The sequence below is a fragment of the Citrus sinensis genome, chromosome 3 (assembly GCF_022201045.2).
Source record: "Citrus sinensis cultivar Valencia sweet orange chromosome 3, DVS_A1.0, whole genome shotgun sequence".
NCBI lineage: Eukaryota > Viridiplantae > Streptophyta > Magnoliopsida > Sapindales > Rutaceae > Citrus > Citrus sinensis.
Window position 1 is genome coordinate 47,491,422 of NC_068558.1, and position 12,991 is coordinate 47,504,412.

At 36.6% G+C, this 12,991-nt stretch overlaps 1 protein-coding gene across 1 annotated transcript; it reads right to left on the bottom strand.

Annotated features, from left to right (window-relative positions):
- Positions 1-99: 99 nt before the first annotated feature.
- LOC102613131 (protein TILLER ANGLE CONTROL 1) lies at positions 100-3,335 on the bottom strand. The gene is made up of 5 exons (XM_006491273.4): positions 3,021-3,335; positions 2,835-2,880; positions 1,975-2,609; positions 1,646-1,790; positions 100-439 (listed from the first exon to the last, which is right to left on the bottom strand). The coding sequence occupies exons 1-5, from the start codon at positions 3,024-3,026 to the stop codon at positions 423-425; spliced, it is 849 nt and encodes a 282-aa protein (XP_006491336.1). The 5' UTR covers positions 3,027-3,335; the 3' UTR covers positions 100-422.
- Positions 3,336-12,991: the final 9,656 nt, after the last annotated feature.

Here is a 12,991-nt window from a genome sequence, read left to right on the forward strand (position 1 = left end):
AGTGGTTTCGTGGCTGACAATTAGGATTAAAGTAAGTTTGGATCTTCATGTTTGTCTAAATTGCACCATTATCATGCTCACAGTTGTTTCAGAGCCGAATTAAAGAGATGCATTAGAACGTTAATTATTTGAAGCATGAACCATCAACCCAGTCATGTAGCAACAACTAAATTAACGCCAATCCAATATATACTAATACTACGTACAACAACAACCGAAACAACCAAAGGGGAGGAAAAAAAAAAAAAAGGAAGCATAAATTACAAATTAAAGCAGAAAATCACATTGTTCCACCATCCATGTGCATGAACATACTTGAAAACCTGACTGACATAGAAATAATCAAGAAATTATTTAACAACGTAATAGTCCCGGAAGTAAACATTTCTAGCACGCCGGCTAGGTCAAACACTCAAAGCTAATCAAACAGCCGTAGCATCTGCAATCACGATAGAGGAGAAAGAAATATTAGTAAGTAACAACAAGAACAATATGAAAAGTATGCAATGCATGATCAAAAACACATGAAGATATCGAAATGGTGACCATTAATAATATATATGATGAGGAAAAGGATAATGGTTGGTATTGGTGCCTGAGACCATGACCCTACCTATCAATTAGAAGACATGACTAGCTGGGCATGTAGGGAGATTATCATGGCCCGTGAGCCAGAAAAGTCGTTTGATCATCACCATTTGCTTTGGTGGATTAGTAGTATATTTCGATTAAATTGGCAACTTTATAGTTGTATTTATCTTTCGAGTTATTTTCGGAAAAGGGACCCATTAGGACTAGATGAAATGACACTGAGGACAGATTCAGCTTCAGTTCTCTGACCTGTCCATACATTTTGACATTCAGATCCGACCATGCATACTATTTGGGTGAATCTGTTAGCAAAAGGCTCACATAATACAAGAAGATGAAGAAGAGGCAACTTATATCGTCGTAGTATATGTGTGTCTGTTGTGATTAGTGAGTGATGTATGTTCCGAAGAACAATCTCACTGTGAATCAGGTCATTTATCCAAAATAATAGCGGGTGGAAGGGTCAGTTTGTTCAGTCACTAAGACTAACCAGTCATTTGCTTATTTGTGGTTATTTTTCGTTATTTGCTCAAGCAATGGGCGCCAGAGAAACTTGGAAATCATGCAAGTGGAGGGTTACATAAAGTCAACAGTATGTATGTACCCTGCTTTCGCTGATGAATTTTGTTGCATATCCAATGATTAGATGCTCAAGATCGATAGACTTAGCAAGGTAATGCAACCAACTAATGTATATATGACACATGTAACCAACTAATGTATATATGACACATGTAATTGAATCTAACGTAGCCACCACTTACATGATGATTTTTGAAGATAAATACACACAAATTATAATATTATTTACTTGTTATATGATTGAAATAGTATTATTAATTGATGTATTCTAGAATTTCTTGTTGGGATGATACTCGAGAAATGAAATCTTCTCGTTAACTACAGACATGAAAGACGTGGTCACAAAGTGGAATTTAGCACGCAAAAGCTTGGTCTTTATGTATATGGTTAAAAGCTAACCATATAATGCATTATGAGAAGTTAGCTGAAGTGAAAAATAAATTTCGTATAAAATCTAAAAATTAAGAGATACCTGCAGGAATTTGAAGTAAAGAAACTGATTCACCAGCATGGTATTTGTTGCCAAGACGTTCAAGAATGCTGGCCTTGTTTTGACCATCTGGGGCCTTGCCTTCAATCTCGGGATGGATCTTCCTCTTTAACATCCTCCTCATCATCTAATCATCATAAAAAACGATAATGACTCGTATAAATTTATCCGTAAGTGTTTGTCTCTTTATGAGTAGGCCAAGGAGAAGAAAAAGGAAAAGTATACCACATCAACTTCTTTGAATAGTAGATTTAGATGCATGCATGTATGGATGTATATACACAAAGAGAGTAGGATTAATTAATACTCACTTGGTGTAATTTCTTAATGGGACGTGAATCCTCTTTAACATGAGGAATCAGTTTCTTGGCAAAGGAAAGGCCATTCTTTGTACGAACAGACTGCTTTTTACCAACATTTGGTTCAAATTCATCCGGATTTGGCTTCTTCTTAGTATCAGAATCCTCATAGAACAGGTCTGCAAGTGTTGTTCTTCTCTTTTTCCCTTGATCGATATCTGTGGCGTCAATGTCAAATCTAGGGGAAGCTACAAATGGAGTTATTTGGACACCAGCATCAAGGGTTATGATCACATGATGATCAGCTCTCTCATCATTTCCATGAAGATCAGCATTTGATGCAAATGCTGTGAAAATCAGTGGGTTCACTTCTTCATCTTCAGCATTAACGCTGTTAACTTGATCATCATCATTATTGTTGTTGACAAAATCAAGCACTTCACCTTCCTCTTCTCCACTTTCACAGATGAAAAATTCTTTTTGTTGGTCGTCTGCTTGTAGAGGATCAAAACCAAACGTGCCAATTGTTAGAATTCCATCTCGCCAGCCATCCAGCACATCCACAAGGGCTACTTGTTCCAGTAAAGCTTTTGTGTTGGTGTCAATCGCAATGGATTCAGTTTTCTTTACATTTCGAGCAAAACCATCTGAGCAATACAGAATTTAATTATCTCACCAACTTAAGCCATCCTATAAGTAGGTGTAGTCAAATTGATTTAAACATATAGGTCACATTTATGCTTTGCAAAAACCATGCAGCACCATAGAAAAGTAGCATACTAACAAATGATTTCAAAAAAGAAAAAAGAAAAAAGAGTACTTAATTAACCACAATTGTGACATTAAATAAAGAAATAAAAATTAAATCAAACCTTTGAGTATGTTATGATTGAACTTCCGGTGCACCCAGTTGAAGATCTAACAAAAACAGAATCAGCAAGAGAGATGTGTAGATTAATCGAGTACTCTAGCCCAAAAACAAGTACACTAAGAAATATAGAGCAAATTAAGCGAAAGGAAGGTTATGATAATTAGCAATATGTAGTCCAAATTCTAACCTTCATTTTCCCAGCCAGCAAGTAAATTTCTTTTGGTGAGCGGTAGAACGGTGCTTTGTCAAAGCGAGATAGTATGAGGAAAACGATTACGGGGGAAGAACTAAAAGCAAGCAGCAGGGGCCAAATGGGTGGAAGATTTTAGTGGCGACAACTGTCAAAGGAATGTGGGGTCTTAAGTCTTACCATGCTTTGTGGGTACATGGCATGTTTGAGGAGCCAGCATGTTGGGTCTGTGTGGCATGATCGATGTTCCGAAATTCTCGAAATGATGTGCATTTCCATTACACTTCCTCCTCTCACATCTTGTTTACTGGGGTTTTTGCACATCAATATATATGTAGTGTTGGGACTAGTCCTTCTAAATACCTAACTCCATTACCATTAGTTAGCTGTTCATCTCATCACCAACTTTAAGATGTATAGTAACAGAATTATATTCGTATTACTTTTTCCAAGATTTAATAGCCCGTTTAGTTCCGACAGAGCAAGATTTTCTTTTTTGGACTAATTTACAACCAAATGATTAATATGATTAAACACAATCATATAGGTATTATACATTGAACATGACTAATAAAATTGGTTGGCCGGTCACTCCTTTTATGCTTGAGACCTTGGTATATGGCAAGATATGAATGTTGTTCAACGAAAGTAATCATCTCAGCATCTCAGCATTAGCCTAACCTTGCAACTTTCAGTGACGCTAATCGTATATCACTGTGCTTTGTTGTTAATGCTTCAGCCACTGTCATAGAAGTAAGCATATACGCTACACTCTATTACATTCCCTTCAGTTTTTTGGTTGGGTACAGAGCAAATTTCTGTTCTCACTTATTAGCCTACAAAAGAACTAGTACCAAAACTATTTTGTGCTTGCCTGTGGTGACATTTGGAAGAGATATAAACTAATCAGCTCCCATAATCACACAGTCAGAGGAAGAATATTCATTGAAAACGAAAACTTAGCTGGAAAAATGAGAAACAGCCATAGAAGAAAGAAGCGCTGGTGTTTATTGATGGTGCTGTTATTTGACGCTAGCTACTTGTCCGGTTTATAGCATAGAGCCAAAAGCCTTCAAATAATTAATCAGGATGGTTGGGCAAGGACTGTGGCTTCCTGGGTCCTTGTTCTTTTTTTAAATTATGAAATCATGAGTTAGCACAATGACTAACAACGTAAAAGTTGATCACGTATACTATAATTCCTCATAATAAAGGGAAGGAGAGGGGGTGGGGGGGGAGAACTTCAGACACTAATACCTACTAGCATATAAGAAGAATTTTAGAAGTTTGATCTAATCTTCCCACCTGCCTAATCTTTTTAAGTCCTTAAAACCATGTAACACAACCTCCATCTCTGCCATAGAAAATGCTTAGGATTCTAGTTTAAGCTAGAAAATTCCGAGATGTGGGTCAGCTAAATTTTGGTCCCTCTACATTACAATCTATGCACGTAAACCTTTTTGGAGTCGCAACAACTGCAAAATTGAATAAATAAAAGGGTTAGATCTTCAAATGTTAAATTGATGTTGCACAAAAAAAATTTCTTGGCCGGAAAAGTTCAGGAGATTTGCGGTCCGTGTTTCACCTGGATTCTGAAATGTGCTTCGCTTTTAGTCTTTCTAAATTTCTATACAACACCCTTATCATCTTCTTTGCTTTTACTAGCTAGCTTAATGTCCCACCCAAGCTCACTCATAAATTAGTAAAATTTAAAGATGATTCTGTTAAACTAATCCTTTTGTCCACTGTGATATTGTTTTTAGTTAAAAAAATTAAGAGACATGTTTGTACATCTGCCAAACGCATCAAGTCAGGCAAATTTCATTATCTTCTTCTTTCCCGTCAACAACCTTTTTTGGGTAATATCGCATCAATAGAAACCAAACCTTATCCCAATAATTCATGCTAAATACTTGTAATTATATCCCCAGAGAGTTTCATGAGGAGAACCGACTTGTGCCGTCAGAAATAATTCCTGGATTAATTAACGATTCAGTACTAAGTCAAATTAATTTAATCGCGTACGCTAAAATTCTAAGTTTGTACAGCCAAAATCGTTTGCTCTATTATAGGCCTCCATATTGGTTGAGGCATGAGAGTGATTCAGAGCCATAAATTTTTAAGAGCCAGCGGCCATCAGTCCATATCATCCAATGCACATGCCTAACTTTGGACAACAACGAAGACCCACTAAAAAGCTCGGTAGTATTAAACATCATCCCACTGGCTGATTTCTGCTTGACGAATCTTATGGGATCCACTTCTTGTCTTGTACAAAATGTATCCCGAGTAAGGTGACCGTCCTCTTCAAAGAGTCAAACCTTTTCTCTTTCAATAGAATTTGATACAATTGAAGGTCCAAATTATTATTTATTCTATTTTAGACAAATATTTCTTATGATTAATTGGAAAGAAAGATCACTCAAAATACTAATATTTCTATTTTAGACAAATATTTCTTGTAATTAATTAGAAAGAAAGATTACTCAAAATACAAATAATTACATCAAGTTACCACGTAAGAATAGTAATTTACTTATAATGTTATGACACAAAATTTATATCTTAATTGTCGTGATGCTAATTAAATTTAATATTTAGATGAGAATAATAAGACATTTATTATATCACATAGCATTATGAGATAATGTCATTTCATCCATCATATCAATCGATATACAAACTTTCTAAGTTTTTTACTATTAATTTTGTAAGGACACCTCCTACGACGAAATGAAAAGAAGAAAAAGAAAAAGAAATTATGTAAAGAACGTACCAACGGTGGGCGGGCCCAAGTTACCAATTGTTTGCTTCTGTGTGTTGGCCCAAATTAACAACCAATCTCGGGGTAACCGAAGCCGATGCTTTTATCCTAAGTTTATCGTACGTTCTTGGCTCTTGTAAAAACCGTAATCAATAAAATAAAGTGATGATTGCTGCCCTTTGATGTAGTTTCAGCTATGACTAAAATAGTGAATACAAATGAGGGGTTTTATAAGGAGTTTTGAAGGGTGCCAATAGCTCTATTCTTGTGACCCAAAGTGGGCGAGAATTGGGTCGACAAGTTTCTTTTGACCCAAAAGCTGAAAGCAGAAGCAGAAGCAGAACAATGTTTCCGCTAAGAAATTTCATTTGATTTATTTATTTATTTTGCATAGGGACCTCATGCGTAAAATTAAGGCGGCGTTTGTTTTTTTGTCTGAAATCTGAATAGACCTGAATTAGTCTGAATTCTGAATAGGTCTGAATATCTGAATCTGAATAATATGTTTATTTTTTCGTCTGAATCTCGAAAAATAAGTATTAAGTTGTTTGTTTTTTTCAACTTAAAAAGCTGAAAATATGTACTTTTACATTTGTATCCTTATTAAATTTGAATGTCAAATAAATAATATATTAAATACCACAATATTTTAACACTTATAAGTAAAACTATATTCAAGTGAATACATAATTATTTTAGAATTTTAATATATAAAAGACCATAAATTTCAAATTTTATCGTATATAATATAAGAAAGAAAAAATAGAGATATTTTTATGTGGGGTAAATATCTATGGGTGAGTTTTGGGATAGACATGAAAAATAAATTATAAAACAGGGATATTTTTGACATTAGCCAGTAATTGACTTAATTCATATTTATCCATTAAGTAAAAAGCCAAAAAAATTAGCTTATTTTATTAAGTCAAAATTATCTAAAAATTCTCATTAAGTTATAAAAACAAACACCTCTAATCAACTTTGTTGTAATTAAGAGTAAGAAACCTTAATTCTTATACCCAAGAAATCACCACACACTGATCTTGATAAGGCAAGAATGAATGATCAATATAGAAGTCAGATTAAGAATAAGGGTATTTAGCAGAGATAGGATTTAAGATAGAGTAAAGCAAGAAACAAAATGCAAAGGGGATTATAGAGGTTCGGCTTTGCAGCTTACATCCTCTTGAGAAACAGAAGCCATAGCTTTTCTTTATGCTTTAACAGATTACAAGTTTTTGAGTAATTGCTACAAGGAACGATTTATCACTGAGTGTAGCCCTCAAGGCTTTATATACACCTCGGAAGGGATGCAGATATGTGAGCTGTATACCAGCTCTCGTTCTGGGTTTGTTTCAACAAACCCAGCAAACTCCCGCCAATTTTAACTGTCAGTAACAGCTCTTCAAATTGAAACGGCATCAACAGCTGCCGTTTAACTTAAGCTTGATTGTGCAAGTCACGTGCGTTACTTAAGCCTTTCGTATGATAGATGCTGATTGTCATACAGCAGTGTTATCTGTATGTTTGCTTTGTCGTTTCTTATCCAATTCTCGAAACGACAAAGTCGTCTCCTTCAGAAGGTTCTGATTCAGGTTCACATTTAACAATCTCCACCTTGAATCTGAATCACAGCACTCATATGACTTCTTCTTCTCGAGTTTCTGTATCTTCATATTCTACAGATGCCAGCTAAGTCTAAGCAGTGCTCAAACTTAGCCATTGGAACTGGTTTTGTTAACAGATCAGCAACATTGTTACTGGTATGAACCTTCACAAGCTTCACAGTGCCTTTAGAGACTTCAAGCCTTATGAAATGGAGCTTGATGTCGATGTGCTTGGTCTTTTCATGATGGACTTGATTTTTGCTCAGACTGATAGCACTTTGACTGTCACATAGAATTGCTATGGATGATTGCTCATACCCCAATTCATTTATCATGCCCCTTAATCATATTGCTTATTTGAAGGCCTCTGCAGCAGCTGTGTACTCTGCCTCTGTTGTAGATAGGGCCACTACACTTTGAAGTGATGCTTTCCAACTGATTGTGCAGTTATTAAGGGTGAAAAGAAAATCAGTGAGTGATCTTTTGTTATCTAGATCTCCTGCATAGTCAGAGTCAACAGAACCCTCAACCAGATTGTAGTTAGCTCTCTCCCCTCCATACAGCAGACCATAGCTTGTAGTCCCTCTTAGATATCTCAGTATCCATTTCACAGCCCTCCAGTGTTCCTTCCCTGGATTTGACATAAACCTGCTGACCAGGCTTACAGCATATGACAAATCAGGTCTTGTTAAGACCATTGCATACATTAGGCAGCCCACTGAGTTAGCATATGGTGTTTTCAACATTTCAGTTTGTTCTGATTCAGTGCTAGGGCACTGCTGACTTGATAACCTGAAATGAGCTGCCATTGGAGTGGACACTGGTTTACAGTTCAGCATCCCAAACTTCTCTAAAACTTTGTTGGCATATTTTTCTTGTGATAGAAACAATGTCCTGGCTGTTCTGTTCCTTATCATTTCCACACCTAAGATCCTTTTTGCTGGGCCAAGATCTTTCATGTCAAACTTATCTTTGAGTTGTTGCTTCAGCAGATCAATCAACTTCATGCTTTTACTGGCCAGAAGCATGTCATCAACATACAGGACAAGATAGATCACCTCCTCCCCATAGGTCTTTCTGAGATATACACAGCAATCATAACTGGATTTCTGAAAGTTCAGTTCTTGCATGTAGCTGTCAAATTTCAAGTACCACTGTCTGGGAGACTGCTTGAGCCCATAAAGAGATTTTTGAAGTAAGCAAACCCAATCAGGATGTTGAGTATTCACAAAACCCTCAGGTTGTGACATTACAATCTCCTCTTGTAGATCACCATGTAGGAAGGCTGTTTTAACATCTAATTGTTCAAGATGCATATCATAAACAGCTACCAATGACAGAATAATTCTTATTGATGTGTGTCTAACTACAGGTGAGAAGACTTCAGTGTAATCAACCCCTTCCCTTTGGGTAAAGCCCTTTGCTACCAACCTTGCTTTGAATCTCTTGGGTTCAACATCAGGGATTCCATCTTTTATTTTGTAGACCCATTTGCAGCCCACAACTTTCCTCCCTTCTGGTTTTTGAATCAATTTCCAGGTGCCATTTTTATTTAGAGAGTCCATCTCATCTTCCATGGCCTTGATCCATTGATCTGATTCTTTACTTGCTACAGCTTCTACATAAGTTTTTGGCTCCTCTTGATCAACCTCCTGTGCTGCTGTCAAGGCATATGCTATTAAGTCAGCATATCCCAATCTCTCTGGTGCTCTAACTTGTCTCTTCTGTCTGTCTCTGGTAAGCTGATAATCTTGTATTGAGATGTGCTCTTGTGATTGAGCACTAGTCTCATCTAAGCCTTGAGTTTCTCCAGTGTGACTTGTGTTCTTACCATCCTCAGTTTTTGACAGCTCCACCTCAAAGTGAGGTGTCTCTGCACCTAGGATTTTCTGAATTGTGCCTTGAGTAGAAGTCTGATTTTTTTGCATCTCAGACTCATTGAAAATCACATCCCTGCTTATTATGCACTTAGGTGGTTTAAGGTCTACACACCACAGCTTGTAACCCTTAGTTCCACTAGGATACCCTAGGAAAGCACATTTCAATGCCCTTGGTTCAAGCTTGCCCTGCTTAATATGTGCATAAGCAGTGCAGCCAAAGATTCTCAACTTGGTGTAGTCAGCTAATTTCCCTGACCATACTTCATAAGGTGTTTTAAGTTCTATTGCAGTTGAGGGGCATCTATTTATCAGATAACAAGCTGTACACAGAGCTTCAGCCCACAATGTCTTTGGCAGCCTTGAATGAAATAGCATGCATCTAACTCTTTCCATTAATGTTCTATTCATTCTTTCTGCCAAACCATTTTGTTGTGGTGTGTGCCTAACAGTTTTGTGTCTCTGGATTCCACTCTTTTCACACAAATCATCAAACTGTTTATTGCAAAACTCAAGTCCATTATCAGTTCTAACCCTTCTAACTTTCCTATTAGTTTGAGTTTCAATCAAGGTTTTCCAGGCTTTGAATTTATCAAAAGCTTGATCTTTGCTCCTTATTGGATACACCCATACCATCCTAGAGAAGTCATCTATCATAGACAAGAAATAACAAGCTCCACCTAGAGATTCAATCTGTGCTGGTCCCCATAAATCCGAGTGAATATAATCTAAAGTACCCTTAGTATTATGCACTGCAGTTTTAAACCTGGTTCTTGAGGACTTTCCTAGGACACACTCCTCACAGAATCCAACAGTACTTATCTTATCACTCCCTAAAGCTCCCTGTTTTTCTAGTTCTTTCAACCCACTTTCACTTACATGACCCAACCTGAAATGCCACAGTAATGTTTTGTCTTGATCATGTTTTATCACTACCCCAGCATCCCCAGTTATTGCTGTTCCTTGCAGTATGTATAAACCATGCTACATTACACCTTTCATCAGTATCAGAGACCCTTTAATAACCGTTAAGGAGCTTGATTCAAGTCTGATACAACATTCTGCCTTATCTAACATGCTTAAAGAAATTAGGTTTCTTTTAAGCTATGGAATATGCCTTACATTATCAAGTTCTCTAATTATACCATCAGACATTTTCAATCTAACAGAGCCTATACCAATGACTTTACAGGAAGCATTGTTACCCATCAAGACTTTACCTCCTTCAAAGGGTTGATAGCTACTGAATAAGTGTTTATGGGGGCACATGTGATAGGTGCAGCCAGAGTCAAGAACCCATTTACCTTCAGTTTCTATGTTTGAGGCTACCAGAACACCAGCAGAGTCATATCCCTCATCTGAATCTTCAGAAGCAACAGCATTATTTCCATTTCTGTTGTTAGCATCCTTAGGCTTAATTTTTCTCTCAGGGCAGTCCCTTTTGAAGTGACCTTCCTTGTGGCAGTGGAAGCACTTCAAGGTTCTGTTCTTAGATTTTGATCTTTCTTTCTTTTTGCCTTTCCAGCCATCTCTCTTATCTGATCTCCCTCTTACTGTCAACCCCTCACCATCTTTTGTTTCTGATTTCTTAGAGCTTTCTTTGGAACTCAAAGGTTCCTTGACATCCTGCATAGCCAGAGATTGTCTACTATACAAGAGAGTGTCAACAAAATGTTCATAAGAGGGTGGTAATGAAGATAACAAAATAATGGCTTTATCATCATCTTCAATCTTCACATTAATGTCTTCTAGATCTAAAATGATCATATTGAAGGCATCAATGTGAGTAGTTAAAGAGCTGTCTTCTTCCATCTGGAGTGTGTAGAGCCTTTTCTTTGTACTCAATCTTTTTGTCAAAGATTTCTTTGTGTACAAATCCTCTGGCTTCTTCCAAAGGCTTGCAACTGTTGTTTGGTCTCCCACTTCTCTAAGTACTCCATCTCCTAGACTTAGGATTATAGTGCTGTGAGCTTTGTCCATGGCTTCTTACATGTCTTCATCTTTGACTTTGCTGATCTTTTTCGAGGTTCTTGGATCTTCCAGCACTTCTTCAATTCCCTGGTGAACCAGCAATGCTCTCATCTTCAGCCTCCAAAGATGAAAGTCATTTTCTCCCGTGAATTTCTCCACATCAAGCCTCGGTGTTGCCATTCTTGCTCGCAAGATTCAGAGATGTGAGCTCTGATACCAATTTGTTGTAATTAAGAGTAAGAAACCTTAATTCTTATACCCAAGAAATCACCACACACTGATCTTGATAAGGCAAGAATGAAGGATCAATATAGAAGTCAGATTAAGAATAAGGGTATTTAGCAGAGATAGGATTTAAGATAGAGTAAAGCAAGAAACAAAATGCAAAGGGGATTATAGAGGTTCGGCTTTGCAGCCTACATCCTCTTGAGAAACAGAAGCCATAGCTTTTCTTTATGCTTTAACAGATTACAAGTTTTTGAGTAATTGCTACAAGGAACGATTTATCACTGAGTGTAGCCCTCAAGGCTTTATATACACCTCGGAAGGGATGCAGATATGTGAGCTGTATACCAGCTCTCGTTCTGGGTTTGTTTCAACAAACCCAGCAAACTCCCGCCAATTTTAACTGTCAGTAACAGCTCTTCAAATTGAAACGGCATCAACAGCTGCCGTTTAACTTAAGCTTGATTGTGCAAGTCACGTGCGTTACTTAAGCCTTTCGTATGATAGATGCTGATTGTCATACGGCAGTGTTATCTGTATGTTTGCTTTGTCGTTTCTTATCCAATTCCCGAAACGACAAAGTCGTCTCCTTCAGAAGGTTCTGATTCAGGTTCACATTTAACAAACTTAATTAATTAAGTTAAGTCACTTTAAGTTATTAAGTTAAAAAACAAACGTCACCTAAGTCTCCATCTTTCCGCATATTGAAGAATTACTAATATAGATACAACCGCATTCTCAAGTCTGCTGCTCAATCTTCAGCCAAGAAAATTGGATATGAGACTAGTTTGTTAAATTTTTAATCAACGGATTCTATCAGAATCAATTCCTTTTTATCAATCAAATAAAAATGTTTTTCAGGCATCCGTTACATATTTTTATGTAAATAATTACAAGATAACCTACCAGTTTATCTGAATTATGACCCCTTACTTAGAGAATATAGCGTCGAATTGTTATATTCAGTACGTGAACTGCAACATTATTATCTATCATAGTGCTTCATCTTTGATACTGCTACTTTATTTGAGATATAATAAACAAAACAAAACAAAAAATCATAAAGAACAGGGTCTTGTCATTTCATGTCAATGAAATGATTTATTTATTTTAATGCAGGGCAAAAAAAGATTAAAATATATCAATCTTTGTCAGAATAATGACATTATATTATTCGCATATGAAGACTCTTTCTGTAATGGGAAATTTATCATACAATAGGCGAATTACATTATTTAATATTTATCATCAGGACTCTTGGTGAGAAAAACTGGCATCCTAATAAACGACACCTTATTACATCACATCCCCATTCTTGCATATTTCTCACACTGGTCACAGAGCATGGCACAGTCTTCATTGCATCACACAGAAGGTGGAATATAACAATGAGGAATCAGTTCCATGCTCTCTTTCTATCATCACTCAATCACTCCCATAGAATCATTTATTTTGGCCTAAAATAACTGAAACGCAAAAGCAGAACTTTTAAATTTTCTTGCTCGCAACTTGCAATGGTTCTCT